Below are 14,452 nucleotides of genomic sequence, written 5' to 3'. Positions count from 1 at the left end.
CCCTTTTTTGTACAGTGCTGTCTGTGAATATATGTGAAAGCCACCACGTTGGTAAATGACGTTAACACGCACACATTTATAGATTCACGACATTCGCCACACATCGGACACGAACACAACGATAGGTTCACGACATTCACCACACCTCGCAGCTTGTAGGCAAACGTCAGTTGACCGCCGAGTTTCCAGTCTTGGTATATTTTGTTTATGTTGTAGGCAAACGTCAGTTGACCGCCGAGTTTCCAGTCTTGGTATTTTTTGTTTATGGTGAAAACTATTGAAACAACGCTAACAGAACTTTCGTACACAGTTTTTCAATGAAATTACGTTTTGCAATAAAAAAAACATTTTAAAAAGTATTTAAGATTAAACCATGTCGCTTAAGGTAACAACATTGTGTCGAACATGTCTAGCGTTAGACGGAATTCTTTCTATCTACGATAACAAGGGTTCTGACGGCAGTGGGTGCATAGCAGACATGCTAAGAGATATAGTAAATGTTGAAGTGAGTTTTCGAATAAAAATATTAAGGGCCATTTTGTTCACAAGAAGTTGAACATAACCAGAGGAAATGTCTTCACCTTCCCAATTTGCTTTTGTTCACTGAAAATGGAAACTGTAGGTTTATCAACAAAAGCAAATTGAAGAGTTGAAGATAAAAATTCTCAAGTTATGTTCAACTTCGAGTGAACAAAATGGCTCTAAGTTTCTCGAAGTAAAATGTTCTGTTTTTCTAGTTCAAAAAGGGCGATGGAATGCCAGAAAAAGTGTGTATTACATGCATCAGCGAAATAAATCGTTGTTATTCCTTTAAGATGAAATGCGATAACTCGGATAGAACTTTAAGGCAACTGCTCAATATTTCCAATAAAGATAAGCTCGTAATATTGCCAAAACTTAAAACAAAACAAAAAATGGAATATTCAATTGATTCAACATTTTTAACAAAATTTGATGGTGAAGGAGACAAGCAAATTAAAACAAATCTAGCAAATGGAAACGCTCAAGTTCAAAATATTAACTGCATCTCAAAAATGATAGAAAACAATTCCACTCAAACTGAAAATGAAACCTTTCCTTTTTCTATTATACATTCAAAAGACAATAGAGTTTTGGAAGATGATGATAAAAACCAAGAAATTCTAGATAACGATCAGAATTCTGGCGACTACAGCATAATTTTTACAAAATTCGTGCAAGAGTCACATGAAGATGAAGAGAACCAAAAAATGAGTGAAGAAGAAGCTATCCAAAAGGAACCATCGCTTTCTTTAATAGTCGAAAGCTCTTCGAAAGCGACAAAGATGGAATCAAAATGTTCCATGTGCCCGATGTCTTTTGTTCATAATAGGAATCTAAAAAAACACATGGCAAAGATTCACAACGTAGAAATAACATCTATATTTAAAGACGACATTTTAGAACCGTATCACGAAGAAGACCTTGACCTTTTTCAAGAAGAAGTTAGAAGCAGAGACGATGAAGAGTACGACTTGCAGTTGATTGAAATCGATGAGAACATTGTAAAAGAAGAATCGCCGGTTATTAATCAGAATCAGAATATAGAAAATCAGGTTAAGGAGTTACGTTGTCCACGGTGTAAAGCTCTCTTTGCAATGCATTCTTCCCTCAACATTCACATTAAAATGAACAAATGTACAAAACCACAGTTCTCATGCTTGGATTGTCAGAAAGTGTTCATTTCCTTATATGCTTTGAAAGAACATATGAAAACCCATAAATTCTTTTGCGATACTTGCGGCGAAAACTTGAATAACAAAGATGAATTAGCTCAACACCGTGTGGAACACCAAGGATTAAATCCTAAACACCAATGCCCAAACTGTAGAAAAGGTGAGTGGCATTCATAGAATTGTTTTTAAATTGTACCTAATTGGAGAGATGGGGGACACAAAATAATGATATTTTGTACAGAGATTGAATAAAATCACCTTTTATTACGGAATGATGTCAATTTTCCTCCGTATAGGAGGGAGAGCCAATTTTCTAAAAATCAAATGAAATTAGCGGCAACACATAGCACAGATATAATTAATTCTAAAGTTTCTTATTCATATGGAGAGAATTGATATATGAAACTGAAATCAACCAAAAAAAAACTTTTCCAAAAGCTTTAACACATTTACAGCCAGAATTTTAAAGGTTGTTTAACGTTAAACAACCTCTAAATAGCTTTTAAGTACAAAATGTGTATTTATAAAGAATTTACACATTTAAGCAACGTTGCTTAACGATTGCTTAACTTAAACGCCATTCACCGCGTTTAGAGCTTGCTTAGAGCCATTTTAAGATTGATTTGACTACATATGAATTATTACTAAGATCGTGAGCTTAGTATCATGTTATTAATTTATCTAGGGTGTGGGGTGAAGACTTCATTTTGGTTTGAAAAGGAGCTTGAATTCGAAATTCAAATCAAAGAATTAAAGAATGTTAAAAAAAATTAAAATGGTTGGTATAAATCAAAAAAAACCAGTGCTCTCTGGCTCTGCTCTGTGCATTTTATTAAGGAATCCAACGAAAGCAAACTCATCGTCAACGACCTAATCTGTTTGTTTTGCGCAGTCAAGGTTAAGAATTTTTGTTTACAAAAATACATACCCTCAAGTTGTCAAAAACCACGTGATGTTTCTAAAATGTAATAGTATTTTGTACTAGATTAGTCAATTCCCCTTCATTTTTTGACACAACTATCGTTTAGTTAATCATCTGTGGAAATTCGATTATAAATACAAATTTAAGCAACGTTGCTTAAAGGCGAATTAAATATTTAAGCAAGCTTAACTAAACAATCTATGAGAACCAATTTAAGCAAATCTAATAAATACCGCTGTTAGTAAATAGTAAGTTCACCCAAAATCTATTTCGCTCCTCTTCTTTCGTATGAAAGAATACGTCTTCTTGAAAGAAAGGACAAAGAAAGAAATAAAGTTGTTATTTTCTTTTTATCTCAAAATACCTATACCATCGACAAATAATGATTATTTTTGATTTTGAGGGGAAATCGAGAAATGTGTTTATCACACATTTCTTAAACAGTGCGGGGTCCTTTCCATACCAAAACAGTCGAAGCAAACATAAAAAAAAATCAAAAAATTCGATTTAATGAGGTTTTTTGCTTTTTTGGTTGTAGCTCTTTTTTGGGCTGGGATAGGCATAAGTATTGAATTTTTTGATTTTTTTTGTGTTTGCTACGACCGTTTTATGGAATTTTTTTTTTCAATTTTTAAATAACATTTTTCTGATAGGAAATTAAATTTTGTTTCATCAGAACAGGTACACATAGAGATTGATGTCAAAGTTGTCCATGAAATGAATTTAAACCAAGTTTTTCTTAAAAATGCATTTTGCTTATTTTATTTTTTGTATAGTGGCTAGGGTGGTCCAATTTTTTGGTTTTTACATTTCCGTTGTTCCCCACTCAAAAATTGGTTGCATATGTGTTTTGTATTACACACGTAAAATTTCAGCTTTTTTGGTGAAGTGTAAGTGGGCGCTCAACAGACTCAAAGTTTTTGCTCACATGCTGTTATAGCTGGATCCTCATGCCTAGTAATTAACTCTTGTTTTGATTTATCAAGTGAATTAAGTTATGATGTGGTAAAGTTTTTCGTAAAAAACCAATAGTTAAGTGATATTTTCACAGATAATAATTTTTGTTCAATTAAATTCGTCTGTAAGTATTTTTTGCTTAAAGTTAACAAAACAGAATTAATCAATGAAATACGAGCTAGTGACTCAAAACCAAAGAATCATGAAAATCATTTACATGGTTGTCGAAAACATGCGTGCTTATCATGTTTAAGCCAAATTCCAACCTCAAGCCAAGTCCTAATACAATATAATCAGATATTAAGGGTAAGGTCAGGGTAACAAAGTCTAATATTCCAAAGCTGATGAGCGCCCACTTCCTTTTACTTTTGAGGGCTAAGACTTTCAGCATGGTTTGGTATTGATGTCTGTAGCAAAAGTAATGGGTGGGGAACTAATCAATTATATGGTTTATTTTTTTGCCTTATAACGTGGACCACACTAATAGTGGCGTTTTGATTCTTAAAAAAATAACAAAACTGTCCAGCAATTGCATTATCAGTACGGGCTAGCCATTTCCAAACATTTTCAACAAGGTTCAGGGTTTTTTTTTCTATGGCAGATACGGAAGTGATGCGTTCTTTTATTCGACGATGTTAACTATTGTTAACAATAGTAAACTTTCATCGTTCCTAAATGAGAAAAAAGTTACAAAATGTAACATCGTGACGTCACAACATCGTTCCTAAATCCAATGTTGAAGTGTCAAATAGTTACATTTTGTTACTTTTTCCAACTCAGCTCCTGGACTTGAGTTTCAATGTTAATCTGTCAAACGCAACTATATGGGGAAGAGAGGGGATGATGTGAGAAGAGAATTTCTTGTTTGTTTCCATCTATGAAATTATTGAATGCATATTTTTGTTTCAATTTGCTTAGATTTCAATTAAAAACAATTATTTCAGTACCAAATTCTTTCTTGTTTATTCATTCATAAAATTAATCTCAAAAAATTTTCTTTTGACAGATCAACAAAATGTAACATTAGTCGTTCCTAAATCAAAGTTGAAATTGTCTAACAAAAACAAATACAACGATTTTTTTTGACACAACAACCAAAGTTAACTTTATTTAATAAAAGAACGGACCAATGTACTTACTTCCTAAATTTGCACTTCCTCCCCCTAAGAATATTTTATAGAGCATTTTTTTGTGGTAGGATGCGTGGTCCTGTTGAAAAATTCAGTATACTGGTTCACAAATTCTAGAGAATTAAGGAATACTTTCTTGAATATTCATTTACAAATAATTGTGACCATTCTTCACGTTTGAAGTTCATTATTTGTATTATCGTAGTTGTTGAAGTCAATTATTTACTTAGGGTGACCAGCGCCGTAAGGCGGCTACAATCCGCTGTGGATTTGGGCCTCAACCAACAAGCTTCGCCAGCCAGCTCTATCCTTAGCTCGCTGCTTCCAGTTGCGCACGCCAAGTTGATTGAGGTCCCCTTCCACTTGGTTGCGCCACCTCAGACGAGGTCTTCCTCTACTGCGCCGTCCCTCTGGGTTGGAGTCAAAAACTTTCCGGACCGGAGCATTGTTGTCCATGCGCTCCACGTGACCTAGCCATCTCAGGCGCTGCACCTTCACTCTCTTGGCTAGGTTAGCGTCCTTGTACAACCCGTAAAGCGCGTTGTTGTATCTTCTTCTCCAATCACCATCAATACACACGGGACCAAAAATCGCACGAAAGTCGTTAAAGTCCTCTGCACCATATAGCAGGACTGGGATGATAAGGGTCTTGTATAGGGACACCTTAGTTGCTCGAGAAAGGGCTTTGCTGGTCAATTGCCTTCTTAAACCAAAATAGCAGCGGTTGGCAAGAGTAATTCTCTGTTTGATTTCAGCGCTGATGTTGTTGTCCGCGTTTATAGCGGAGCATAGGTAGATAAAGTCCTTTACTACCTCGATGTTATGGCTGTCGATGGTGACGTTTTGTCCAATGCGTCGGTGTTGAGTGTCCTTTTTTGACGACAGCATATACTTGGTTTTGCCCTCATTGACCTTTAAACCCATTTTTGCTTACAAAAGCGCCATTGACATCACGCTGAGTTCTTCCGATTATGTCAATATCGTCGGCATATGCAAGCAGCTGAACGGACTTTTGAAAGATGGTGCCTCTGGTGTTTACGTTTGAGTTCTGTATAATTCTTTCAAGAACGATGTTAAAGAAATCGCATGACAGTGCGTCGCCTTGTCTAAAACCTTTTTCGATATCAAATGCTTCGGTTAGGTCTTTACCGACTCTGACGGAGCAGCGTGCATTCTCCATCGTCATCCTGTACAGCCGGACGAACTTTGCAAGGATGCCAAAACTAGATATAGCTCTATACAATTCATCTCTGTAGATACTGTCATACGCGGCTTTAAAATCGATGAACAGGTGGTAGGTATCGATTTCTTGTTCCTGGGTTTTTTTCCAAGATCTGCCGTAATGGATGGTGGACTTTCCTGGTCTAAAGCCACACTGATAAGGACCTATCAGGTTGTTGACGAACGGCTTCAGACGTTCACATAGTAAGGCAGAGAGGATCTTATATGAGATGTTAAGGAGGCTGATTCCTCTGTTGTTGGCGCAGGTATGAGGGTCTCCTTTCTTAAGGATCGGGCATAAGATGCTGAGATTCCATTCTGTGGGCATGCTTTCCTCCGACCATATTCGGCAGATGAGCTGGTGCATACTCCTAACCAGGTCATCTCCTGCTGCTTTAAATAGTTCGGCAGCAAGGCCGTCAGCTCCAGCGGCTTTGTTTGACTTAAGCTTGGATAAGACTGCCTTCACTTCTTCCAGGTCGGGGGGACGGAAATGTTGGCCTTCATCGTCGATATTGAATGGTGCAATCCGTCTTTGGGCGGGGTTGGCTTCATCATCGCCATTGTAGAGATTGCAGAAGTGATCTTTCCATATTCTCAGCATCGCTTGCGTCTCTACTACGATGTTTGCCTGTTGGTCTTTACAGGCTTTAGTTCTAGGTTTATACCCCTGAGATGTTCTTTTTACCTTCTGGTAAAACTTACGAACTTCATTCCTGTTATAGCATCCCTCTATTTCCACGATCGCTTCTTTCTCGTGTTGCCTCTTTTTTCTCTTGAGAAGCCGATGTTCCTCTGTTCTTTTCCGCTTATAGAGCTCATTGGCAGCTCCGGTCCTTCTGTGCAGCGCCGCTTTGTATGCTTTCTGGTTGAAGTCAATTAATTATCCTTAATGTTAATTTATACTTTAACATACTTTATACTTTGTTTATGTTTGTTTAAACTGAGAATGTTTTTATGTTTATATCAAAACTTGTTTTAGAAAACTTTTTGTTCTCGATTCAAATCTTTTTCAATACTGTCGTTCATTTTTTAATAAAGAATATTTTGTTCAATTTAAATACAATTAATCGAATATTGATTCCATAGAAAACAATAGGTTATGGGCCTAGTATGCAATATTGATTAATTTGTTTTGATTTGAATTTAATTTTCGTTATTTGTGAACCGAGAGATATAGTCCTATTTGAAGATGGACTTAGCAAAGCATATTAAGCTTTTAGCTGGTGAGGGCAGACTGGCCTATATAGTTATTTTTTGTTTTTAGGATCCTTATTGACCGCAAAATAGAAATAAAATTAAAACAATAATAAAATTAAATTAAAAAAAAAACTTTTTGATTTTAAATTAAAACAATTTTGAATTTTATTTTAAATCGAATGCATTTCGGTTCTTAACAGCGAAACCATCTTCAGCGAACGACACTTTTTGTTTTTTACAAGAATGATAACAAAGAAAACAATGAAAAACTTTGACAAGTTAAATACATAATAGATTTAAGTTAAGAAAAAGAAAGTAATTAAAGAGAAAGTGAAAAAGTTTAAGAGAATGAAAACATATAAGCGAATTGATTTTTTATTTTCTCTTCTTTTTGATGACATTAAACAGCTGAGAATCAATTGGTCCAGGTTCCAAGTTCATCAAATCGTCATTTAGATGAATATATATTGATTCATATGCGTCAAGTTTGTAGGGTTTGTTTATGTGTTTAATCAATTTGAAATTATCCGTGAAAGATGTGATTGTATGTGGAAAGTTATTATTTAAATCAAACATGTGGGCTGCTATAGCTTTGTCGGTCTCTTTCTTTTTTATTGATCGTAGATGTTCACTGAATCTTATCTCAGCGGGTCGCCTTGTTTGACCAATGTATATAGAAAAGAAAAATTCGAGACTTACTTCACTACCATGAGGGAGCTCTAGATGCAATAGATGGAATTCTGAAGAAGCCAGATCCTTAATCAGAGACAGCTAAAGCAGAAGACATAAGTCAACATAAAGAAAAGCGAAAAGCGAATAGCTACGCTAAATCGATGATAACAAGCTCAGTAACAGAAGAAGTTTATCAGAAAATAATGGATAAAGAGACTGCACATGATGCGTGGGAAGCTTTAAAACAGCAATTTGAAGCAACATCTAAGGATCAACTGTTCAAGATATGCACTGATCTCTTTGCATTCAGTTGGAATCCTTCTCAAGATGTTTCCACACACATTGCGAAGCTCAGAGGTTTGTGGAACGATCTGAATAGTGGTCTCAAAGCTAAAAAAGAGAACACGTTACCAGACTTGATGTTGGTATGCAAAGTCCTGCATATTTTACCATCAAGATTTGAGACTTTCAGATCAAGTTGGATATTACTCACAAAAGATGAAGCCAAGACATTTGATAAGTTGACCACACAGCTTTGTATGTATGAAAAAAATTTCAAGAAAACAGAAGAAAACGATAATTTAGCTCAAGAGGCGCTAATTGCATCAAGATTCGACAAAAAGAAGCAAGAAGTTCGACCAAAACAAAACTATTTATGAAACAAGAGAGAAGACATTTGTAATTTTTGTAAAAAAAGAGGTCATTGTGTTCGAGATTGCAAAAAGTGGTTATCTGAAGGAAAACCAGCAAAACACATGAATTTTAGCAGAAATCCAAGCAACATTGTTGATACAAATGCATCCTTAGTGTCTGTTTGCAATAATGCCTATGCAACTGAACTAAATTCAATGGATTGGTGGATCGATAATGGTGCTACAAGACATGTCACCAACTGTCGAGACTGGTTGTTCGATTTTGAAGTATTTAAGAGTTCATGTCAAATTCAAGCTGCTGGAAAAGAAACTCTTACAGCTGTTGGAAAAGGGAAAATCAAAGTCCAATCAACTCACAACAATGAAGAAGTGACCTTGAATGATGTTTGGTATGTACCTTCTATTTCGAGAAATTTATTTTCTGTTCTAGCCGCTCAAGACCGAAATCGAACCAGTGTTTTCAAGTCTACAACTACACAGTGTTGGCTTGATGTTAATGGCAAGATAGTGTTACGTGGATATCGTCATGTGAACGGATATTTGTACAAGGCAGCAATCACACCAATAGTTTCGAAAGTGAAGTCAGATATGCAGTTCAATGTAGTGGTTGGAGATGATACGACACTATAACTGTATCATGAGCGGTTTGGACATCAAGACAAGAGACACGTCAAAAAGATAATAGAAAAAGAATTAGGCATCAAAGTCTTCCATGCCTTAACACTTCTTTTTTAACAATGAAGTTGGTCTCAAAATGGTTTCTCCTTTCGCAGAATGATAAACTGATAGTTTTACTTACCAAGAACATCAAAATTAAATTTTCGTTGATCCAAAAATAACAAGAAATACCACTCAACTTTTCATGTGGTAAGGGATTTCAAAAACCTTGGTTTAGTGATAGTGTCTTTTCAAAATTCAGCCATTTAAAAAGATTGGGACTAATGACCATTCTATTAACTGTTCTAAAATTTCAAATAACAACTGTTTTTCACATTTATTCTTGTCGTTACATGTGGTAGCACATGTAAAAATTTACTCGTCTAAGAGTGTTTTTTTGCATTTTTTTACCACCATTAATTTTTTTTACCCCCAGAATGTTTGTATCTGAAGTCTGGATAGAGCATTTTCACAATTAGTTATTTTTTTTTAACGATACCAGTACTGATGGATCTTTCATTGTTTGTTTTATTTCTTAAGGTGTTTTCGGCATAATTTAGCGATTTTAATCCACCCATGTTAATGCTGTTATAGCTATCAGTAAAATCCATCAGTAAAAATTTCGCTTTGCTATTTTCAATACTTTAATCTTATATTTTGTGGAAAATTTTGATGAAATACATTGAAAACATATTTCCACTAATTTCTTCAACAAGAATCAATGCATTTTGTGTTAAATTTTACACACAAATGCATTTTATAAATTTTACTGATGAAATTTCATTTTACTGAACAGCTGACTGCCAAATGCCAAAAAAATTCCATTTCGTTTTACTGATGACGTTCCATTTTTCTGTGTACTTTTGTTTAATCATTCTGATAAAAAAAATAATATGTATTTCTTAATGTTTTCAGTTTTCACTATGCGCTCAACTCTTAACGACCACATGCGAATTCATACTGGAGAAAAACCATTTGTTTGCGATGTGTGTGGTAAGGCCTTTAATCAGAATGCGAACCTCAAGCAGCATGTTATGCGTCATAGCAAAACGAAGCCTTTTAAGTGTGACCAATGCCATCGATCGTTTGTTAGTAAAGGAGAACTTTATGCGCATATGCGGAGCCACAGCGGAGACCAACCTTTCCGATGTGACATCTGTCCATCGGCTTTCACAACATCGAGTTCCTTAGTCAAACATAAACGAATTCACACCGGAGAAAGGCCATATTCTTGTGACTTCTGTCCGATGCGGTTCACTGCTTTAAACACACTCAAAAATCACAGGCGAACACACACGGGCGAAAAACCATACAAGTGCAAGTTCTGTCCGCGAGCATTCGCCCAAAAAAGTGATTCTACTATCCATATGAGAACTCATACTGGCGAACGTAGACATAGTTGTAATATTTGTAATATGAAGTTCCAGCAGTCGAGTACCCTACGAACCCACTTGAAAACACACAAAGGTAAAGCATCACAATCGCAACGAAAATTTGTAGAGCAAAAGGAGTTAGACCAGGATGGAATTGAAGGTGAGCAGAATGAACAAGAAGGAGAACAAAGAGAAACAACTGTTCCATCGGAACGTATAGATATAAGTCAAGATGATCTTTTACGATATAATATTGAGGAATGCGATAGCGAAAATGGTGTCTTCAGTGAAGATGGAGCATAAGCTATATAAATAATATTTTTTGTTCAAACGTATTTATTAAATAAAAAAAGAAGATTATAATTAAGTATATAAAGGGAAGCTCCTTGTATGGCTTATTAATTCTAAAAAGCATAATACGCATGTGTACATTGTACAATTGTCTTGTTGTACTTATATTGTTACCCTTCATTGTTTTATGGATTTATATCCATATGTAATCAAGCAATGTTTTTTTCATATTGAGTGACGATACAAATTGGTCAAATGTTTTGCCTTTTGAAAAAGATGTTTAAAAGCCCTTTTATGAAATTTGGAGAATCGAAATTATTGAGCCTTTAATAAGTCATTTAGGGTTTTTTTTTTAAAATTTAACTGTATGTAAGTATGTAAATTGTTTTTATTTCAACTAAATTTTCAAATATATAAAAAGATTTTCATTTGCCTTGTTTTTAGATATTGTTAAAATTTCAAACTTACGACAATGACCTTAGGAGTCGTCTGTCGAGTAATTTATTATTTAATTTTCATTAAAAATATTGTTATTTGTGAATAGAATTTATAGATTTTATCAACATTAAACATAAAAAGATATGAAAAAAACAAAAATTTTGATTATTAGCAAAATTTTAAACTTAAAAATTTTTAATTTATGTTATTTTAAAAAGGCATTCAATATTATTTGCAACATTATTAAAATCTATTTCGATCTTTATTTAATTTGTTAACGTATAATATCGTTTTCTTCCAATGTCGGTTTTTTGAAGTATCTGACTCTGAATTCTCGCAGTACTGGGCATCGGCCCAAAAAGTGTTGAATATTTTCTTCCTCTCTCATGTCGCAAAGGCTGCATAAGGATGATTCATTGCTGTTATATCTGCTTCCATTCAGAAAGATTAAATCACATCTCGCTTTGAAGATCCAGGTTATTTTAGAAATACACTAGCCCAAAAAATTAAGGGAACAAAAAAAAATCGTGATTTTTTTAGTGATTTTCGATAGGCTGTATCTCAGTTAAAACTGACCGCATCATGATAAAATAAAAAGGATGTGAAAGCTCTATTCTTCTAGTTTTAGGATTAAATATTAAATTATTTTATTTCTAACGGTAAAATAGCAAAATTGTTGGAAATGTTCAAAAACCAAAATTTTCAAATTTTTTTTTGTTTTTACTTCTCTCATAAGGAAGTGAGAAAAATTTTTCTGATAAAATGATTATTATTTTTAGAAAGGTTTTTTATTTGGCTATAGAATTCTTTTTGTTTCAAACTCCTACGATTTTTTTTACACTGCAATATCAGTCATCAAACCAAAAACCGTACTTTTGACTTTGACTATCAATATCTCAACAACGGATCACTAAACAGAAAATTTAAGGACACATTTAAAAACTTCATTTAATTCTCTACAAAGAAATTAAATGTTTTCTTATTTTTGAGATTAATTTAGGAAAGCTATCAAAATAGGCATTTTTACGGTTTTTTAGAAAATGTACCGCTATTTAATTTCTATGGGTGAAAAGATTAAACTGAGGCTTAATTATTGAAGCTTAATATACCTGAAATTAATATACAAAGTTTCAGGCTTATTCATCAAGCAGTTTTTCTGTTGTGAAGGTTTGAACTTTTGAGATGAAGTAAAACACCATATTTCTGCAGTTCTAAATGACTTACTTCTTGTTACTTTTTTATGAGCAAAATCATTTTTTTTTTTAGTTTATTTGAACATTTTATTGATAAATATCGTTTTAATTTCGTTTAAATATCCTTTAATTTTTTGGGCTAGTGTGCTAAACCCTGATGTGATATAGTTAAGACCCTTTGAGTGATCTAAGACCTTGTAGATGCGTGAGCTGCTGGCCAATGCTTTCCTTTTATTTTCTTCAAATGTTTTGAGCTTGAGAGAATCACACAGTGCAACACATTTCATGATCCATTCTTCCTCTGACCCCAAAGGTTCGTCCCAATGTATTCCGAATTCAGATCCGATTTTATGTAGCTCTTTTACCCAAAATTGATTCCTCTGTAAAAGAATTTTCGAAAGTCGATGTGGTAGTCTACTTTCGTTAAAATCGAACAGGGTTTTCTTGGCATATCGCAGGTGAAGATCCAGAGTATAAAAATGGCCGTCTTTAGCACCAGTTTCAAGTGAAAGCTCGTAGTTTGGTGTGCTCGCTGGTATTTTAATATCCGTTTTATAAAATAGCGTTGTAGCTTATCTACTTCTTCGAATACTCCAAACCCCAAAACTTGCGCCCCATATGTTTGGATAGCCCTACATACCGCCAGAAAAAGTTTCCATTTTGCACTCAGACTTACAGTTGTGTTCAAAATAATAGTAGTGCCTGCAACAAAATAAAATTTTTTATATTTACGGTACTTCTACGGTTAAAAAATTAATTTCTTTGATGTCAAAGTTTGTAACGGTCAATTACTAATAAATGTATCGTAATTTTAAAATGAAAAAGAAGGTGCCAAATAATTTTTCATTGATTTTTGGTTGTTCTTTCGAATTTGACCTGTTCAAAAAAATAGTAGTTAAAGGTATTTTTGAAGAATTTAAAAGCGGTTTATAACTTAGAATATTTATTTTTAGTTTAAAATTAAGTACTCATATAATTTGAATAGTTTTTCAACAAAAAACGATTTGTTTCGGTTTTAATCTATTTAAAGTTCGAAGAGCAAAACACTGCAGTTCGGATAACGGAAACTTATACGAAAGCTGCTTGAAGAAGGGAAAACCTCCTTGGAAATTCAAGTTTATATAAGGATACTCCCCTACAATGGTAGCCAATGCAATAAAGTCAACGAAAGACCCGAAACGCGCGGTAGAAAAAGAAAAAAGACCGCCGTAGATGACAGGCGTATTGTCCAGACGAGCAAAGTTGAGCCTTCTGCATCGCCGTTTCATATCCAGAAGGCCTTAAGCCTGGATTGCAGTGCAGTGAACATTCGGAGGCGACTGTTAGAGACTAATTTGTACGCTTGAAGTCCACGAAAAGTTCCGCGGAACATATTAAAAAGCGTATACAGTTTTTAAAAGACCACATAAACTGGCCAACGAAGTAATGGCGTAACATATTGTTTACTGATGAGAGCAAATTTGTCCTCTTGGTGGTACTGGATCTCCACAATACGTCCGACGTCCACCCAATACGGAATATGTTCCAAAGTATACGACGAAAACAGTTTAACATGGAGGGTCAAAAATTTTAGTATTTTAACATATTTCTTTGTTAACAGCGGAACTTTTCGTGGACTTCAAGCGTACAAATTAGTCTCTAACAGTCGCCTCCGAATGTTCACTGCACTGCAATCCAGGCTTAAGGCCTTCTGGATTTGAAACGGCTATGCAGAAGGCTCAACTTTGCTCGTCTGGACAATACGCCTGTCATCTACGGCGGTCTTTTTTCTTTTTCTACCGCGCGTTTCGGGTCTTTCGTTGACTTTATTGCATTGGCTACCATTGTAGGGGAGTATCCTTATATAAACTTGAATTTCCAAGGAGGTTTTCCCTTCTTCAAGCAGCTTTCGTATAAGTTTCCGTTATCCGAACTGCAGTGTTTTGCTCTTCGAACTTTAAATAGATTAAAACCGAAACAAATCGTTTTTTGTTGAAAAACTATTCAAATTATATGAGTACTTAATTTTAAACTAAAAATAAATATTCTAAGTTATAAACCGCTTTTAAATT

General features: G+C 34.5%; 1 protein-coding gene across 1 annotated transcript; it reads left to right on the top strand.

The window, feature by feature from the left end:
• Positions 1 to 247: 247 nt before the first annotated feature.
• LOC129916476 (zinc finger protein ZFP2) lies at positions 248 to 11,065 on the top strand. Its single transcript, XM_055996465.1, has 3 exons — positions 248 to 505; positions 738 to 1,854; positions 10,022 to 11,065. Exons 1-3 carry the CDS (start codon positions 374 to 376, stop codon positions 10,780 to 10,782), a joined length of 2,010 nt encoding a protein of 669 aa, XP_055852440.1. The 5' UTR covers positions 248 to 373; the 3' UTR covers positions 10,783 to 11,065.
• Positions 11,066 to 14,452: the final 3,387 nt, after the last annotated feature.

Source organism: Episyrphus balteatus, chromosome 3, assembly GCF_945859705.1.
Source record: "Episyrphus balteatus chromosome 3, idEpiBalt1.1, whole genome shotgun sequence".
Lineage (NCBI taxonomy): Eukaryota > Metazoa > Arthropoda > Insecta > Diptera > Syrphidae > Episyrphus > Episyrphus balteatus.
The sequence above is the reverse complement of the archived record's forward strand: the minus strand, read 5'-3'. Positions and strand labels throughout refer to the sequence as shown.